The 20,262-nt window shown below is 46.1% G+C and overlaps 1 protein-coding gene across 2 annotated transcripts in view; it reads right to left on the reverse strand.

The window, feature by feature from the left end:
- The window catches only part of TSG101 (tumor susceptibility 101), a 53,488-nt gene that overhangs the window by 1,113 nt on the left and 32,113 nt on the right, over positions 1-20,262 (reverse strand). For both annotated transcript variants that reach the window (XM_066251092.1, XM_066251091.1), the window contains 3 exons: positions 19,486-19,577; positions 1,839-2,041; positions 436-675 (listed from right to left, as the gene is read on the reverse strand). In XM_066251092.1, the coding sequence (XP_066107189.1) occupies positions 436-675; positions 1,839-2,041; positions 19,486-19,577 (535 nt within the window). The remainder of the gene's footprint in view (positions 1-435; positions 676-1,838; positions 2,042-19,485; positions 19,578-20,262) is intronic.

Below are 20,262 nucleotides of genomic sequence, written 5' to 3' on the forward strand. Positions count from 1 at the left end.
ACCTTTGCAGGGCTGTCTGATTTAGAAAAACAGGTCTAAAATTATTTAACTCTATCAGAAAAACAATTGGGGGGGGGTAGTCGGTGATCTCAATTTAGGTGGGTGACCTGAAATAACCAATGGAAATCTGAGTGTTCCTCCTAACCCACCCAGGCATTGTAGTAAGATGGAAGAGTTACATCAGCTTGGTGCTGCCTGGGCGGGGGCAGGGGGTGGCAGCAGCCACTAGCCCGCCTGTCTTCCCTACTAGACGGGTCCTCAGCCCTCCGCAGATGAGAGGACACTACTCACAGCCATATACTGCACTCTCTTTTGGGAGGATGAGGAATTTTAACCCTACCCTACAGAGAAACTCTCTTGGTTTGTGGTTTTCAACATCAGTGACTCTAATAATAAAGTTCCACAATTCTGGAAAGCAGAGTGAGGCAGACATACCTTTAGGAAGACATCCAGGTCTATTACTCCCCGCCTCAAGGCTTCTCCCAGGTAGAAGATAGTGTCTTCAATAGCATTTTCCTCTGCATACAGATTTAGGATCTGTTTATATAGTGGGGCTGTGGGAATGATAACTTCATCAATATCATTGTTTTCAGACTGATTTTCCATTTTCTCCAGAGCAGAGCTGAGTTCTTCATCCTTCTTTCTCAAAAGTTCTATGTTTTTATCAACCTCGGCCTGAAAACAGAACAGTCCAAGCATGATGACTTTATAGTAACTGTATATAATTATCTGCTTTCAGATATCTATAACTCCACAGGAACGGATTTGCTAATAAAAAAGCAATATTTACACAACTAATGGATGACTGTTTCAAACAGCACAGTGGTCAAAGGTAGAGGAAAAGGTGGGATCTTGATGCTAAATGACAAATTATATTGTAAACTAAACCATCAGACAAGAACTTGCCAGCTGAAAGTTCCTTACATGAAAAATCTTACAAAAGAGATCCTTTCAAACCAGTGGGCATCTGCCACAATGGGTAACTCCTCCCCAGTCTGCAGAGGGTTCAACGCAGAGAACCCTAAACCCTCGAACACTAGTCACAAGGTACCATGGGCGGTAATGCAGGCTCTGAAATGTACTGGTGGCAGTTTCCTGAATTTTCTAAAACACTTGGCTGCTGGGAAGCTCACTTTACACTTGAACCATTTGTAAGACTAATGTGCACATAATAAAATGTTTTCCCCAAAGCCCTCATTCAATAACTCTTAACCCTTTCATCAAAAACACATTTATTCTAATAAATCCCCCCTCCCAGGAATGAAAGGAGAATGAAGCTGGCACTCAGATTATGCTAGCGCCCCTGCCTCATCGCGGAAGTCACAGGGCTGACTTAAACTGCCTGTTCAGGCACCGCAGCCTGGCAGAATGTGAGGAAGCTTAGGAGCTAAAGGCTGTAAACGCTGACACTGATACGCAGCTCTGAAGTCACCCACACAACTTTGGGTTATTCTAAGTATAGCTCAAATAACTTGGAAATAATAAATAGAACTGACCCTGAAGTCTGCACCCAGGCTCTGCAGATCTTTACCATGGCTAAGAGCTCTCTAACATTCTTATTTCCTGGTAACTGGCAAAATCAAGCACTCAAAAAACAGTCTCCTTTGCCATCATCTCCCCAGGGTGAAAGCGGCAAGCAAAAATGCTCTAAATACCATCCACCTTCCAAAGACCAAACACAGGCTCCATTTTAAACAAGCTATATTCAAATCCTTAAAGACGGATAACTTTTTGAACTCTGAGCATACCCCACAATGTCCAGTGCAACAAGGTAACATGGAACTCTGCCCTGCCTACAATTTAATCTAAATATTGCACCTATTCAATGAGTTACTTACTACTTCTTGGTCTAAACGGGTAACCATTTCCTCCAGTTTCTGGTGACCTTTTTTCAGGTCCTCCTCTGTCCGTTTCAAGGCATTGAGCTCGGCCTGGGCGCGATCCATTTCCTCCTTCATCCGCCATCTCAGTTTGTCACTGACCGCGGAGATGAGGGAAGCTCGGATGGTATCCTCACTGATGGTGCCGTCCCGACTGGGACCTACAGGAGGGAGGCGAAAACACTTATTTCCCAAGCTCTTTGTTTTTTTCCACAGGAATCTTCAAAAACAGGACAAGTGTGAGCTGACTTTCAAAGTGGGAGGAAAGAAAAATTATGTTAAATGTTAAAATTTCATCAAAAATAACATTAAAATCTGAGTTGATTCAGAAATAATTTTTCCTTCAAGAGATTACTAGTTCATATATATTTTTTCTTGTGGGAGACAGTCAAGAGAGAGGGACAGATAGGGACAGACAGGGAGAGAGATGAGAAGCATCAATTCTTTGTTGCAGCTCGTTAGTCTCCTTAGTTGTTCATTCATTGATTTCTTATATGTGCCTTGACGGGGGGGGGGGGGGGATACAGCAGACCGAGTAACCCCTTGCTTGAGCCAGCAACCTTGGGCTCAAGCTGGTGAGCTTTGCTCAAACCAGATAAGCTTGCGCTCAAACTGGCAACCTCGGGGTTTCGAACCTGGGTCCTCCGCATCCCAGTCCAACGCTCTAGCCACAGTGCCACCGCCTGGTCAGGCTACTAATTCACATTTTATTGGACCTCAAAAGTTGTTGTAGATGTACCTATTTTCTCAACTTATCACCCCAACAATTAGCTATTTTATCAATGAAGTATAGGCTATGTCCCTACAGATTTCAATTTCTAAATCTCCTACAGATTCCAGTTCCTAAATCTCCAACAAATGGAACAACACATTTATTCCAAGGAAAAGCATTTGGTGTAGGCCACATCATTCTCAGGCTTTACTGGTGAGTGAAGGAGCGGAACACACCGTGGAGGCCCGTGAGAGGACCGAGAATGGGAAGAGTTGCCCTAAACTGATACGTTACTAAAACTGCTTCTGCAGAGTCTCACTCCTTTAATCTTGACCAGAACAGATGAGCACAAGAGAATGACATCCAAAACACTTAACAGCTGATAAACTTCTGTTTATTCTGATTCTTTTCTGTTCTCTTCTAATTGACCTTTTCTAACCAGTGTCTTTTCTAACCAGAAGCTGGTGCACACCCGGGTTACCCCGTGTGCTTTTCTGGGCCTTTGTAAATGACACTGGGAGACTTTGGTGTTCTCAGGTGTCATAGGTTTCCAAAGGTTATGTCTGAAGTTTTGATTTTTTCTTTCTCTTGTTTCCATCACAGAAGAATTGTTTATTTCTGACTTAGATTTTCATCTTCTTGCAAGTGAAAATCAGTCCAGTCTCACATGGCAGGTTTTCTTTAGGAGCATCTTTCATCCACCTGTCCAAAGAACACTGCTTGGACACGAAGAAGAGCCCTACAGCAGACTCCCTTGTTCTCCAGATCTGCCTGTAAGGGCTCTCTTTCCCCCAGAAACCTCCCGCTGAGAAGCAGACAGCGTCCATCCTACTACAGTGTTCATACAGAGGCAGTTCATACTTTTGGTTGACTTTTTTTTTTACAGAGACAGAGAGTGAGTCAGAGAGAGGGATAGATAGGGACAGACAGGAACAGAGAGAGATGATAAGCATCAATCATTTAGTTTTTCATTGCATGTTGCAACACCTTAGTTGTTTACTGATTGCTTTCTCATTTGTGCCTTGACCATGGGCCTTCAGAAGACCGAGTAACCCCTTGCTCGAGCCAGCAACCTTGGGTTCAAGCTGGTGGGCTTTTTGCTCAAACCAGATGAGCCTGCGCTCAAGCTGGCGACCTCGGGGTCTCGAACCTGGGTCCTCTGCATCCCAGTCCAATGCTCTATCCACTGCGCCACCGCCTGGTCAGGCTTGGTTGATTATTAACATACAAATGCATATAGTATATACTTTTCAGAATTCACCTAAGTATTTCAGCTTATTTCATATTTCTTAGAAACAAAAGCAGTAACTCAGACAAGTGGTGCTTTGGAGCTCAGTTGTAAAACTAGAGGCCAACCACATTTCCACTGTGAAAACAGGTCTTGTTTGACACTCCTGGCTTCTTAATACCTAACTTATCCAGAGTGTTCTCATGAATTTACCAGCTTGTGCATCGCCTCTGGGCGCACACCCCTCAATTTTCCTTTTTATTTTTATTTTTTAAATTATTTTTATTTATTCATTTTAGAGGAGACAAAGAGAGAGAGAGAGAGAGAGAGAGAGGAGGGGAGGGGGGAGGAGCAGGAAGCATCACTCCCACATGTGCCCTAACCAGGCAAGCCCAGGGTTTTGAACCGGTGACCTCAGCATTGCAGGTTGACGCTTGATCCACTGCGCCATCACAGGTCAGGCCTCCTTTTTATTTTTAAAGTGAGAGGAGGGGACATATTGAGACAGACTCCCACATGCTCCCTGACCAGGATTCACTGGGCAATCCCCGATCTGGGGCCAATGCTTGAGTCACCCAAGCTACTCTCAGCACCTGGTGCTGATGCTCAAACCAGTTAAATCACTGGCTTTGTAAAGGGTAGAGAGAGAGAAGGGAGAAAGGGAGGGAAAGGGAAGCAGATGGGCACTTCTCCTGTGTGCCCTGACCGGGGATCGGGGACTTGGGGTGTCTATATGCTGGGCAACACACTATCCATTGAGCCAACCAGCCAGGGCCCAGTTTTTTTCCCCCCTCTGACTACCTCTTTATTCATATCCTCTCATAGACACCAGAATGACTAGCAACCTTCACCAATTCATGTCTCCACTCATTTGTTCTGGCACATTCAACCTCTCTGTCACTCCTGCTTCCAGCAGCCCAGACTCCTTGCCCATCTCTGATGGTCCTTTTATGCAGAGACTACCTGCCATGGTGGCCTCTCTCACATTCTGTCAGATCATCAGGACTTCTAACTCGAAATGTTTCACACCTGCCATGACCAAAAACTTCAATCCTTTTCTTAACTCCCTACACCCTCTTTTACGATCTTTCCACAAAGGCAAAAACTCCTCAGAACATCTTCAGGGCAGACTGAAACCATCAGATGAGGTCTTCCGCTCTTCGTCCTCTCCTTTGGAACAAGAACCCAGTCCCCTTTAATTATGTGTCTGATTCCTCACCCTTCAAAAGTACTAACCTTTCTCGGCAAAACAACTTGCTGTCTTCCAGATCCCTTCGAAGGACCAGATGTTTTTAAGCTTTTAGCTGTCCCTTTTCCTAATCTGAGTCTAAGCACAGTGATGGCCTTTTCTACTCTGCTTTTGTTCTGGTTCTCATTAAACTCTGGTCTTGGCTAATGAAAGGTCCATCTACTCACCTCTTTTCTTAAATCCAAACTTCAGGTAATCTTTGAAATTAGTAGTTACTACTCTAGTTACTACTTCCTCTGAGTTCTAGTTTAGTTTTAGCTACCATCACTCTAATCCACACACATTCTCAATGGCTGTGACACTGCTCCTCTAATTGATGAAAATTAGTATTTAGGAGGTAAAGAAAAAAAAATCTTTTTATGCATAAAGTGGAGATATAGATACACTACATAAACAGTGTAATCTATGGTATTAACAATTCATGGGGAGAAATGACTACGAAAAAAATGTCTAAAAAGGCTCCTGTGGGGGATGATAATAAAAAAACAATTAAGAAACACGGTGTAACCCATCTGTAATTCTAGTTTTTTACCAGATATTTTGTTGCTACTATAAACTTTTACTTGCTGGCCTTGTCATCACAGCCACCTCATTCCTAAAATTATGGTACACATTTGCTATGACACATTATGCTACTCACAACCTATGAAAGGCAAGCTTCTTGAAGGGCCTGCTAATAACTGGATGTTTTAACTACCTGCTAGACTGGGATAAGGTGCCAAGGAACTGCAAAATTGTTAACAAAAAAAATTTATTTTTTACAGAGACAGAGAGAGGGATAGATAGGGACAGGCATGGAGAGAGATGAGAAGCATCAATCATCAGTTTTTCCTTGCGACACCTTAGTTGTTCATTGATTGCTTTATCATATGTGCCTTGACCATGGGGCTGCAGCAGACTGAGTAACCCCTTGCTCGAGCCAGCGACCTTGGGTCCAAGCTGGTGAGCTTTGCTCAAACCAGATGAGCCCGCGCTCAAGCTGGTGACATCAGGGTCTCGAACTTGGGTCCTCCGCATCCCAGTCCAATGCTCTATCCACTGCGCCACCGCTGGTCAGGCATGTTAACAATTTTTTTAAAGGAAGAGTCAGGCCCCCTTACCCCTCCTTTCTGAGGAAGAAAAAATAATAAGAAGAGGTTGCAGGGGCAAAAATCAGCTAGTTAGAGTTGAACTATTTCCTATAGTTCTCTGGAAGGACTGACGCCACTTGCTAGACACAGCAAAGAAGATAGAACCTATCTGAAAACCCCTTCCTCTTCTCCTTTCTTAAAAACCTTTAGGAAACAATGTTTACCTACCTTAATTAAAAATTCCTATACTAATCCTGACTCTTCCTCCCATCCTGGAGTTATGAGAGTGACATATACCTCTAGACCAGTGGTTCTCAAAGTGTGCACCAGAGTGCACTGGTGCGCCCTATGGTATTCCAGAGAAATATGTGCCTGTTGGGGACCAAAAAACCAACAGGGTTTTTGGAGTTTAGGTTTTTGGGGGACAGAAGTGTAGGGAATTGGTTATAAACTGACAGTCTGCCCAACCCCCCCACCTCACTTGCCTGATTGCAAAAGGCTATTAGGCTGTGGTGCTGGATTGTTTACACTACCCCCAATGTCCCCTGGAAAGACTGGAGGCAAGTTTCTTCTATCCTTTGGTGTCAAGTTAAGATGATATGTATGGTGGGGGTTTTCTGCACTCAACACAATTAAGAGTAAAAAGAGGCCCTGGCCAGTTGGCTCAGCGGTAGAGCATCGGCCTGGCGTGAGGAGGACCTGGGTTCGATTCCCGGCCAGGGCACATAGGAGAAGCGCCCATTTGCTTCTCCACCCCCCCTTCCTCTCTGTCTCTCTCTTCCCCTCCCACAGCCAAGGCTCCATTGGAGCAAAGATGGCCCGGGCGCTGGGGATGGCTCCTTGGCCTCTGCCCCAGGCGCTAGAGTGGCTCTGGTCGCAGCAGAGCGACGCCCCGGAGGGGCAGATCATCGCCCCCTGGTGGGCAGAGCTTCGCCCCTGGTGGGCGTGCCGGGTGGATCCCGGTTGGGCGCATGCGGGAGTCTGACTGTCTCTCCCCGTTTCCAGCTTCAGAAAAATAGAAAAAAAAAAAAAAAAAAAGAGTAAAAAGAGAGGAATTCTTCAATGTATTGACGAGGAAATGAGAGTTTGCCTTTCAAATAGATGCCCAAACATTCAAGAAATTGCTAGGACACATCAGGCTCATGTTTCTCATAAACACAAGAATGAAAAAACTTAACACATTTGTGCCAGGACCTGCCAAATTTACTAAATCTTACTAAGAATGTATCTATACATATATGATATATAAAAAGATAACTTTTTTGTAATTTTTAATCCCTTTTTTTACAAATTCTAAAAGGCATAACTCAAAAAATGTAACAAAATGTTTCTTAATGTCAGAATAAATTTAATTTTGTCATATTTATTTAATTTAATTACCATAAAAGCACGGCTGGAATTTATAGTTTTTCTTTAATATTTGACTTAATTATTATAACATATTTCTCAGAAATTTGTATATAGTGCGCCTACAATTATTTGTAGGATTTTAAATGCACCCCGACTTCAAAATGTTTGAGACCCACTGCTCTAGAAAAAGGGATCACAAGCCCCTTGCATGAAAAACCTATATTCTGTAACATTTTATATGCTTTCTAATAATCATCATTTTGAAGTTCTTTGTATGTGCAAAACTTGTAAATTTAGCAAGCTGGGGACTAGCTTTAGACTTCTTAATAAGCTAACCCCAACACTCTTAGCAAAAGTAACTTCATTTAGCTTCTCTCCTTATCCTGAACTAAACATTTCCCTCTGTTGTGGCGACAGGGATAGGTTATAAATCCTAGAAGGTTTGGGGATGTCTTTGTCAGGTATGTAAAACATTCATCACTGCTGTGTTATCTTACGGTCTTAGTATGTAGGAATGTTTTTTCCTTTTGATAGATCCTATAGATCAGGGGTCGGCAAACCTATGGCTCGCGAGCCAGATGTGGCTCTTTTGATGGCTGCAGCTGGCTCACAGATAAATCTTTAATAAAAATAATAACTTTAAAAATATAAAACATTCTCGTGTATTCCAATCCATTCATTTCCTACCGCTTATGTTCATGGTTGTGGGTGGCTGGAGCCAATCACAGCTGTCCTCTGGGACAACACCAAATTTTTATTGGATAATGTGTAACGTATGCATTATCGTTGTATGGCTCTCACGGAATTACATTTTAAAATATGTAGCATTCATGGCTCTCTCAGTCAAAAAGGTTCCCGACACCTGCTATAGATAAACGTTGTAACAAAACAGCAAAAAACTTAATAAGCTTGTTAGTAAATGACTTTTGTACCATGCACCCCCTCCTTATCCCCCCAACCAGTATGTGATTATGTCTATAAAACCAGCCTCAGAGCTATATTCTGGACTGCATGATTTGGGTTTGATGAAGCACCATGCATGTCACTAGCTTAATAATAAAACTCCTTTTAAAATTTCTTCTGTAACTTCCCTTGGTGTCTCTGTGGAACTCGTGAATTAAATTACTATACAACAGGCCTGACCAAGCAGTGGCACAGTGGATAGAGTATTGGACTGGGATGTGGAGGGCCCAGGTTCGAGACCCCGAGGTCTCCAGCTTGAGCGCGGGCTCATCTGGTTTGAGCAAAGCTCACCAGCTTGGACCCGAGGTCGCTGGCTTGAGCAAGGGGTTACTCAGTCTGTTGTAGCCCCATGGTCAAGGCACATATGAGAAAGCAATCAATGAACAACTAAGGTGTCACAACGAAAAACTAATGATTGATGCTTCTCATCTCTCTCCGTTCCTATCTGTCTGTCCCTAACTATCCCTCTCTCTGACTCTCTGTCTCTGGAAAAAAAAAATTACTATACAACAGGACAATACTACTTTTTCCATAGCCAGCTCTACTTCTTCCATTAACAAACTCTAGTCATTTTAACAAGAGTTTAATTTCTCAATATCATATTCTACTTTATTATTAAATATGGTTAAAACTAATCCCCACAAATGACCTTTCCTCTACTAACCATATTTAATTCCCCAAGCATCAACACAACAAACAGAATCTTCTTTCTTAACAATTCTTGCCTGATCAGGTGGTGGCATAGTAGATAGAGCGTCAACCTGGGACAGAGGACCCAGTTTTGAAACCCTGAGGTCACTGGCTTGAGCGTGGGCTCAACCGGCTTGAGCATAGGTTCATCAGCTTTATCATGGGGTTGCTGGCTTGAGCACTGGATCATAGACATGACCCCATGGTCACTGGCTTGAAGCCCAAGGTCTCTGGCTTAAGAAAGGGCTCAGCTGGAGCCCCCTGGTCAAGGCACATATGAGAAAGCAATCAATGAACAACTAAGGAACCGCAACAAAGAACTGATGCTTCTCTTCTTTTTCCCGTTCTGTCTGTCCCTCTCCCACCCACTCACACAAAAACAAACAAAAAACAGTTCTTACTCTATTCATCAGTTTCAAAACATACTTTTCCAAAGGGAGGGACACTATAAACCTTATGCTCCAACACTAAACCCTAAAGCAGGAGTGGCAAATTGAAGAATGATTTCCTGAAACCAATAGAATTAGTTATCTTCTAGGAAGAGGCCTGAAGCCAACAACCTAGAGGCTCTAAATCAGTGGTCGTCAACCTGGTCCCTACGGCCCACTAGGGAGCGTTCCAGCTTTCATGGTGGGCAGTAGCAGAGCAACCAAAGTATAAATAAAAAGATAGATTTAACTATAGTAAGTTGTTTTATAAAGATTTATACTGCCAAACAGCGAAAATCTGACATAAATACTTGGTAAGTAATTATTATTAAATGCTTTAACTTGCTGTAACTCTGCTTTATAAATTTTATAAAGTAAAGTTACTTCCCTACTTTAAAAATCACCATTACTGTGGAACTGGTGGGCGGTTAGAAAATTTTACTACTAACAGAGATACAAAAGTGGGCGGTAGGTATACAAAAGTTGACTACGCCTGCTCTACCCAATGGGTATGACAATTCAATGCATAATTTAAGCCAGTATCTTCAAGGTTCACTAGCATACAATGCCTGATTTAAACACAACACAATTACTTTATTTATCCTTTAACAGTATTTACTAATGATCACTACTTCATATAACTCAAATACAAATTAACTACACACGAACTGTTCTGATCTGACCTCTAACCAGCAAAAGTGAATCCCCAACCCAGCATTTTTACTTAGGTTCTTACTTGCTCAGACCCACATAACAGTCTTTGGTCTGGTAGTTACAGCTACAGAGCCAACTACGGAGGCTAAGTAATCCCAAGCAGCAGCTGACTGACCATACTCAGAAACCGCTGTTGAAAGAAGCCTAACATTTTCATCCTCAGGATAGCAAGAAATTACCTTCCTTCTGACACCTTTGTTGATAAATAATGTCTGCAATGGAGAGAAAATCTAAGGCAAGTCCCACATCTTTTACCACTGATGTTCTAGCAGAACACGTTTTTGGTAGTCACTTGCAAAGATGCTACTCAAAAATACACCTAGTTTTTTTATTATTATTAAGTGAAAGGGAGCGAGCCAGAGAGACAGACTTGCACCTGTGCTCCAACTGGGATCCACCGGCGGGCCCCCTACAGGGCGATGCTCTGCCTGTCTGGGGTGCTGTTCTACTGCTCTTCAACTGAGCTATTTTAGTGCCTGAGGTGAGACCATGGAGCCATCCTCAGTGCCCAGGGCCAACTTGCTTGAACCATTTAAGCCATGGCTATGGGGAAGAGAGAGAGAGAAAAAGAGAAAGAGAGAGAAAGACAGAGAGGAGTGGGAGGAGTAGAAAAGCAAATGGCCGCTTCTCCTGTGTGCCCTGACCAGGAACTGAACCCAGGACATACACACTCCAGGCTGACACTCTACTGCTGAGCCAACCGGCCAGGGCAACCTGGTCTTAAAATGACTTCAAGCCCTGGCCAGTTGGCTCAGCGGTAGAGTGTCGGCCTAGCGTGCGGAGGACCCGGGTTCGATTCCCAGCCAGGGCACACAGGAGAAGCGCCCATTTGCTTCTCCACCCCTCCGCCGTGCCTTCCTCTCTGTCTCTCTCTTCCCCTCCCGCAGCCAAGGCTCCACTGGAGCAAAGATGGCCCAGGCGCTGGGGATGGCTCCGTGGCCTCTGCCCCAGGCGCTAGAGTGGTTCTGGTCGCAACATGGCGACGCCCAGGATGGGCAGAGCATCGCAGAGCGTCACCCCATGGTGGGCGTGCCGGGTGGATCCCGGTCGGGTGCATGCGGGGAGTCTGTCTGACTGTCTCTCCCTGTTTCCAGCTTCAGAAAAATGCAAAAAAAAAAAAAAAAAATGACTTCAAGGAAGAATTTGAGTTATAGACTACAACTTCTCCCTCCCTTAAATAATACAAGTGTATTAAAACCCCACAATTGCCTAGACCTGATGGAAAAGCATCACCAACAGGTTTTTCATTATTCAATGCTGCCATCACTGCTTAGTTGAGGCCCTTAGCTCCAGTTTCATGAAGGTAGTTTTAAGTCAAGATAGGCAGAAATCTGTCTGCCCAGGTAAAAAAAAGCTATAAAATGAGATGAGACAAACGAATTCTTTGATATTCTTTTAAATGTTGTTCAAAACTACATTGAATGGAATCAGGAAGAGCTGTTTTAAGTCCCAAGATCGACATCCATCTGTCTTCACTACTTTTTCAGAAGAGGTTGCTATAAGAATGCTATCTCTTGGCCAATAGGCATATGGATCAAAAATGCCCAACATTACTAACCATAAGAGAGATGCAAATTAAAACCACAATGAGATATTACCTCACACCTACCAGAATGGATATTATCAATAAATCAATAAATGCTGGTGAGGATGTGGAGAAAAGGGAACCCGTGTGCACTGTTGATGAAAATGTAGACTGGTGCAGCCACTAAGGAAAACAGTATGGCGTTTCCTCAAAAAATAAAAAATGGGACTGCTTTTTGACCCAGGGATCCCACTCCTGAAAGTATATCCTTAGAATCTTGAAACACTAATTTGTAAGAATATATGCACCCCTATGTTCACTAGAGTATTATTTACAATAACCAATATCTGGAAACAGCCCAAGCACCCATCAGTAGATGAAAAGGCTGTGGTACATTTACACAATGGAATACTATGCAGCCACAAAAAAGAAGGAAATCTTACCTTTCCCGACAGCATGGATGGACCTAAAGATTATTACGCTAAGTGAAATAAGCCAGTCAGAGAAAGACAAGTACCATATGATCTCACAATAAACTGAGGAACAAAACAGAAACAGAGGCATGAACATACAGAACAGATGGACAGCAGTCAGAGAGTGGGGAGGGGAGTGAAAGGACTGGTTGAAAGAAGGTGAAGGGATTAGCCAAAAAAGTCTATATACATAACACACAGACATAGACCAAATGGCGATAACAGCCAGAGGAAAACGGGGGAGCGGGGTAGGTGGGGGGAAATGGGTATGGAAAGAAACATTGCTTGGGGCAGAGGGTACACAATGTGGTGTACAGATGGTGTTTCGTTGAGTTGCACACTTGAAATCTGTATGTTTTTGCAAACCAATGTCATCCCAATACATTCAAATAATAATAATAAAAAGAATGTCATCTTTGTTGCTTCATTTTTAAGTGGTTGATTTCCATATTGTTGGGGATGGTAAAAGACAACACCTGCACAGGCACTGCCATCAACAATACAGAGACATATGTTAGTTAATGGTGCCTTTAAACAGGTGTTTGTTCTACACCATCAAATCAAGAACTATAAAGTTAGGAAACTATCACTTCCACAACATACAAGGACAAATAATGACACTGCTTCTTTCTCATGGCTGCAGTAGCACAGAGAATAATAGCACAAATCCCAATAGCCACTGATGACTGAGAAAATGTTCACTATTTGTGAACTCTGATATTCAAATGATACTTTGTTTCTGCTTGCTTTACTACAATCTTGAAGTTCAACAATGTTTTGCACTATGTACTACTAAAATATGATGTTTAAAAGCAAGGGGGTTATAAGCAACAGAGATTAAAAAAATAACATAAAGGATATCCTGGATTATCATAAAATGATAATTTATTTGTTGCCTTTCTAAGAAGTACTCTTAAAAGTACAACAAAATATTAATTGCTTTGATAACCTATTGTAAACATAAACACTAGGCCCTGGCTGTTGGCTCAGTGGTAGAGCATTGGCCTGGCATGCGGGAGTCCCGGGTTTGATTCCCGGCCAGGGCACACAGGAGAAGCACCCATCTGCTTCTCCACCCCTCCCCCTCTCCTTCCTCTCTGTCTCTCTCTTCCCCTCCCGCAGCCAAGGCTCCATTAGAGCAAAGTTGGCCCAGGCCCTGAGGATGGCTCCATGGCCTCTGCCTCAGGCACTGGAATGGCTCTGGTCGCAACAGAGTGACGCCCCGGATGGGCAAAGCATCACCTCCTGGTGGGCATGCCAGGTGGATCCCGGTCAGGCGCATGCGGAAGTCTGTCTGACTGCCTCCCCGTTTCCAACTTCAAAAAAATACTAAAAAAAACAAAACTGTAAACACTAGATTTTACTTTAAATATACCATTTTCCCTATATTCCGATTTTGGATATACGGAAATCATCTATTCTAAAGGTGTAAAATGCTTCATACCTATTGCACTGAGATGAGTAACACATAAAAGATCTCTAGAACCTGAGGTCCCTCCACAAATTGAAGGAATTACAGTATCATCTCAACAAGAAACAGGGTGACAAAACAGCACTATTCCCATTTTATTGATGTTGCCCGAACCAAAATTCAGAGCTTAACAAGATTTAGTGCGCTTTGTTTATGGACTACAGATCTCCCAACATTAGGTTTCTAACTCAAACATTTAAATTATATTGTAGAAAAAGAACTACATTACAGTAAAGATGAGAACATCAAAAAAAATCAAAACCATGCCACTAGAATTTCAATAACTGGAATGTATTAATGACAAAACAATGGAAGAAAATGCCTTTGGGGGGTAGGGGGGTATCTACATCAGATTTCAGAATGGTTATAATTTATCAAAGAATGTAACAGAGAAATAAACTTCAGCCTCACCAGGCGGAGGCACAGTGGATAGAGCGTCAGCCTGGGACTCAGGGGACCCAGGTTTGAAACCCCAAGGTCGCTGGCTTGAGTGTGGGATCATAGATATGACCCCAAGGTCACTGGCTTGAGCAAGGAGTCACTTGCTCTGCTGTAGCTCCCCCTCCCCCCTGTCAAGGCACATAAATCAATGAACTAAGGTGCTACAACAAAGAACTGATGCTTCTCATCTCTCTCCCTTCCTGTCTGTCCCTATCTGTCTGTCTGTCTCTCTCTCTCTCTCACAAAAAAAAAGAAAAAAAGAAAAAAAAAGAAACCTCACAAGAGACTACATTCATTGAGGCACTCAGCAAAATATTTATTGACGAACTTCTATATATCAAGCATTGTCAGGAGTGTATGTGTTAGGGGTCGGTGGTGATGGTGGTAGCTGATTGGTCAGAGTAGGCCTGGCTGCTCCATGCAAAGAAAACAGGCAGTGGGCAAATCCTAAGAGTAGCAGGAGGTCAGAGAAAAAACAGGGGGAGGAAAACAGGATCACATAGGTCCTTGCAGGCCTAAGAACTTGGGAATGAACTCTAAGTGAAATGGGGAACACTAAAGGTTATGAGCAGAAAAGTAACGTGATTTGCTTCTTTTCATAGGATCACTCTTGCTGCTGTTATAAAAAGCTGTAGGAGGCCAAGTACAGAAGTAGAGAAACCTTTCAGGAGCCTTTTTTTTTTTTTTTTTTTAAGTGAGAGGAGGGGAGATATAGCAAGACAGACTTCCACATGTGCCCTGACCAGGATCCACCTGGCAACCCCCATCTGGGGCCAGTGCACGAATCAACCGACCTATTTTTAGTGCCTGAGGCTGATGCACTCTAACCAACCGAGCTATCCTTAGCGCCCAGGGCCAGCACCTGAACCAACCAATCAAGCCACTGGCTGCAGGAGAAGAGGGAGAGAAGAGGAAGAGGGAAGGGAGAGAGAAGAGGGAGAGGGAAGGGAGAGAGAAGTGAGAGTGGGAAGGGGGAGAGAAGAGAGAGAGGGAAGGGGGAGAGAAGAGGGAGAGAGAAGAGGGAGAGGGAAGGGGGAGAGAAGAGGGAGAGGGAAGGGGGAGAGAAGAGGGAGAGGGAAGGGGGAGAGAAGAGGGAGAGGGAAGGGGGAGAGAAGTGAGAGAGGGAAGGGGGAGAGAAGTGAGAGAGGGAAGGGGGAGAGAAGTGAGAGAGGGAAGGGGGAGAGAAGAGGGAGAGGGAAGGGGGAGAGAAGTGAGAGAGGGAAGGGGGAGAGAAGTGAGAGAGGGAAGGGGGAGAGAAGTGAGAGTGGGAAGGGGGAGAGAAGAGGGAGAGGGAAGGGGGAGAGAAGAGGGAGAGGGAAGGGGGAGAGAAGTGAGAGTGGGAAGGGGGAGAGAAGAGGGAGAGGGAAGGGGGAGAGAAGAGGGAGAGGGAAGGGGGAGAGAAGTGAGAGAGGGAAGGGGGAGAGAAGTGAGAGAGGGAAGGGGGAGAGAAGTGAGAGAGGGAAGGGGGAGAGAAGAGGGAGAGGGAAGGGGGAGAGAAGTGAGAGAGGGAAGGGGGAGAGAAGTGAGAGAGGGAAGGGGGAGAGAAGTGAGAGTGGGAAGGGGGAGAGAAGAGGGAGAGGAAAGGGGGAGAGAAGAGGGAGAGGGAAGGGGAAGAGAAGTGAGAGTGGGAAGGGGGAGAGAAGAGGGAGAGGGAAGGGAGAGAGAAGAAGGAGAGGAAAGGGGGAGAGAAGTGAGAGTGGGAAGGGAGAGAGAAGTGAGAGTGGGAAGGGGGAGAGAAGTGAGAGTGGGAAGGGGGAGAGAAGAGGGAGAGGGAAGGGGGAGAGAAGAAGGAGAGGAAAGGGGGAGAGAAGTGAGAGTGGGAAGGGGGAGAGAAGTGAGAGTGGGAAGGGGGAGAGAAGTGAGAGTGGGAAGGGGGAGAGAAGTGAGAGTGGGAAGGAGGAGAGAAGAGTGGGAAGGGGGAGAGAAGAGGGAGAGGGAAGGGGGAGAGAAGTGAGAGAGGGAAGGGGGAGAGAAGTGAGAGTGGGAAGGGGGAGAGAAGAGGGAGAGGAAAGGGGGAGAGAAGAGGGAGAGGGAAGGGGGAGAGAAGAAGGAGAGGAAAGGGGGAGAGAAGTGAGAGTGGGAAGGGGGAGAGAAGTGAGAGTGGGAAGGGGGAGAGAAGTGAGAGTGGGAAGGGGGAGAGAAGTGAGAGTGGGAAGGGGGAGAGAAGTGAGAGTGGGAAGGGGAGAGAAGTGAGAGTGGGAAGGGAGAGAGAAGTGAGAGTGGGAAGGGGGAGAGAAGAGGGAGTGGGAAGGGGGAGAGAAGAGGGAGAGGGAAGGGGGAGAGAAGAGGGAGAGGGAAGGGGGAGAGAAGAGGGAGAGGGAAGGGGGAGAGAAGTGAGAGAGGGAAGGGAGAGAGAAGTGAGAGTGGGAAGGGGGAGAGAAGAGGGAGAGGGAAGGGGAGAGAAGAGGGAGAGGGAAGGGGGAGAGAAGTGAGAGTGGGAAGGGGGAGAGAAGAGGGAGAGGGAAGGGGAGAGAAGAGGGAGAGGGAAGGGGGAGAGAAGTGAGAGAGGGAAGGGGGAGAGAAGTGAGAGAGGGAAGGGGGAGAGAAGTGAGAGTGGGAAGGGGGAGAGAAGAGGGAGAGGGAAGGGAGAGAGAAGAGGGAGAGGGAAGGGGGAGAGAAGTGAGAGTGGGAAGGGAGAGAGAAGTGAGAGTGGGAAGGGGGAGAGAAGTGAGAGTGGGAAGGGGGAGAGAAGTGAGAGTGGGAAGGGAGAGAGAAGTGAGAGTGGGAAGGGGGAGAGAAGAGGGAGTGGGAAGGGGGAGAGAAGAGGGAGAGGGAAGGGGGAGAGAAGAGGGAGAGGGAAGGGGAGAGAAGTGAGAGAGGGAAGGGGGAGAGAAGTGAGAGAGGGAAGGGGGAGAGAAGTGAGAGTGGGAAGGGGGAGAGAAGAGGGAGAGGAAGGGGGAGAGGGAAGGGGGAGAGAAGAGGGAGAGGGAAGGGGGAGAGAAGTGAGAGTGGGAAGGGGGAGAGAAGAGGGAGAGGGAAGGGGGAGAGAAGAGGGAGAGGGAAGGGGGAGAGAAGAGGGAGAGGGAAGGGGGAGAGAAGTGAGAGTGGGAAGGGGGAGAGAAGAGGGAGAGGGAAGGGGGAGAGAAGAAGGAGAGGGAAGGGGGAGAGAAGTGAGAGTGGGAAGGGGGAGAGAAGTGAGAGTGGGAAGGGGGAGAGAAGTGAGAGTGGGAAGGGGGAGAGAAGTGAGAGTGGGAAGGGAGAGAGAAGTGAGAATGGGAAGGGGGAGAGAAGAGGGAGAGGGAAGGGGGAGAGAAGAGGGAGAGGGAAGGGGGAGAGAAGTGAGAGTGGGAAGGGGGAGAGAAGTGAGAGTGGGAAGGGGGAGAGAAGAGGGAGAGGGAAGGGGGAGAGAAGAGGGAGAGGGAAGGGGGAGAGAAGAGGGAGAGGGAAGGGGGAGAGAAGTGAGAGTGGGAAGGGGGAGAGAAGAGGGAGAGGGAAGGGGGAGAGAAGAGGGAGAGGGAAGGGGGAGAGAAGTGAGAGTGGGAAGGGGGAGAGAAGTGAGAGTGGGAAGGGGGAGAGAAGTGAGAGTGGGAAGGGGGAGAGAAGTGAGAGTGGGAAGGGAGAGAGAAGTGAGAGTGGGAAGGGGGAGAGAAGAGGGAGAGGGAAGGGGGAGAGAAGAGGGAGAGGGAAGGGGGAGAGAAGTGAGAGTGGGAAGGGGGAGAGAAGAGGGAGAGGGAAGGGGGAGAGAAGAGGGAGAGGGAAGGGGAAGAGAAGAGGGAGAGGGAAGGGGGAGAGAAGTGAGAGAGGGAAGGGAGAGAGAAGTGAGAGTGGGAAGGGGGAGAGAAGAGGGAGAGGGAAGGGGGAGAGAAGAGGGAGAGGGAAGGGGGAGAGGAGTGAGAGTGGGAAGGGGGAGAGAAGAGGGAGAGGGAAGGGGGAGAGAAGAGGGAGAGGGAAGGGGGAGAGAAGTGAGAGAGGGAAGGGGGAGAGAAGTGAGAGAGGGAAGGGGGAGAGAAGTGAGAGTGGGAAGGGGGAGAGAAGAGGGAGAGGGAAGGGAGAGAGAAGAGAGAGAGGGAAGGGGGAGAGAAGTGAGAGTGGGAAGGGGGAGAGAAGAGGGAGAGGGAAGGGGGAGAGAAGAGGGAGAGGGAAGGGGGAGACAAGTGAGAGAGGGAAGGGGGAGAGAAGTGAGAGAGGGAAGGGGGAGAGAAGTGAGAGTGGGAAGGGGGAGAGAAGAGGGAGAGGGAAGGGGGAGAGAAGAGGGAGAGGGAAGGGGGAGAGAAGAGGGAGAGGGAAAGGGGAGAGAAGAGGGAGAGGAAAGGGGGAGAGAAGAGGGAGAGGGAAGGGGGAGAGAAGAGGGAGAGGGAAAGGGGAGAGAAGAGGGAGAGGAAAGGGGGAGAGAAGAGGGAGAGGAAAGGGGGAGAGAAGAGGGAGAGGAAAGGGGGAGAGAAGAAGGAGAGGGAAGGGGGAGAGAAGCAGATGGTTGCTTCTCTTGTGTGCCCTGACCTGGGATTGAACCCAGCACATCCACATGCTGGGCTGATGCTCTGCACTGAGCAAACCAGCCAGGGCCCAAGAAGCTTTTGAAGTAAATTACCATCAAGGGTATCTTCTAAGGAGTATTCTAACATTTCAATGTGAAATGAAAAGTTGGGGTAGTAAGGATAAGACTAATGGTGTGTAAGGATACCAGCTTGTAATGAGTAGTAAATAAGCCACAGAGATCTAATGTGCAGTATAATGAATACAGACAATAATATCTTATTATAATTATGTAATTTTGCTACAACGGCAATATTACAACATAAAACTGTATTAAAGGGCCCTGGCTGGTTGGCTCAGTGGTAGAGCGTCGGCCTGGCATGCAGGAGTCCCGGGTTCGATTCCTGGCCAGGGCACACAGGAGAAGTGCCCATCTGCTTCTCCACCTCTCCCCCTCTCCTTCCTCTCTGTCTCTCTCTTCCCCCCCGCAGCCGAGGCTCCATTGGAGCAAAGTTGGCCCGGGCGCTGAGGATGGCTCTGTGGCCTCTGCCTCAGGCGCTAGAATGGCTCTGATTGCGGCAGAGCGATGCCCCAAGATGGGCAGAGCATCGCCCCCTGGTGGGCATGCCGGGTGGATCCCGGTCGGGCACATGCGGGAGTCTGTCTGTCTGACTGCCTCCCCATTTCCAGCTTTGGAAAAATACAAAAAAAAACCCAAAACAAAAAAAACTGTATTAAAGTAACATGCTATACACTTTAACTTATATAATGTTACATGTCAAATTTATTCAATAAAAAAAGTGAAATGCATTTTTCACAACAGGAGACTCAGCTTGCCTTTCCTTATGTAGAGAAATACAATTTTGAAGGCTACTTACCAACAGTGGTCACAGGAGGCTGGGAAGGGTACTGGGAACTTGTTGTAGCAGGATATGGACCACCAGGTGGGTACGGACAGCCTGGATAACCACTAGAGAACAGAAAATATTAAATATTAAAATGACTCGGGCCCTGGCTGGTGGCACAGTAGAGACAGTGTTGTCCTGCAGCACTGAGGTCACCAGCTCCCAGGATTACGGCTCAATCCCCAGTCTGGGCAGGTATGAGAAATAATCAATGGGTACACAACTATGGAAAAAATATATAATAAGCTGACCCAACACTCTAGTATCTTTAGGACCCCATTCAGGAAGTTAAGCCTGACATTTCATTCTTTTCCCAGTTAATAACTTTACTGTTTTAGAACTACCGATGTCTATTCAAGCCAAGTTCTACAGAAATTCCATTAATGACACTGAGTTTGCTCTCAAAGTGAATGGTTAAAATGTTCTTGCTCGGCCTGGTTATTTGAGAGTTACTTTCACAGCAGCAGAAAGCAACTAGAGTATTTCTAAGGGCAGTTCAACAGCATCAGGACAGGAAGCAACAGATATTTAGTGAGAGAACTTTTCCATTCTGATTTCCTAGCACAGAGGGAAATGATACTATTTAGATTTTACTTGTGGTTCATTGATAACCTTTACAAATGTCTGATCTGAACATATTCCAATTTAAATAAAGTTTCAAAATTTCTCATGCTATGACAATTACGTGTCATTCATGTAGTTCATATCAGAGTGAGAAGGAACGTGACTTAGGAGTATCGTCCTCCTGTC

The sequence above is a fragment of the Saccopteryx bilineata genome, chromosome 1 (genome assembly GCF_036850765.1).
Source record: "Saccopteryx bilineata isolate mSacBil1 chromosome 1, mSacBil1_pri_phased_curated, whole genome shotgun sequence".
Classification (NCBI taxonomy): Eukaryota; Metazoa; Chordata; class Mammalia; order Chiroptera; family Emballonuridae; genus Saccopteryx; species Saccopteryx bilineata.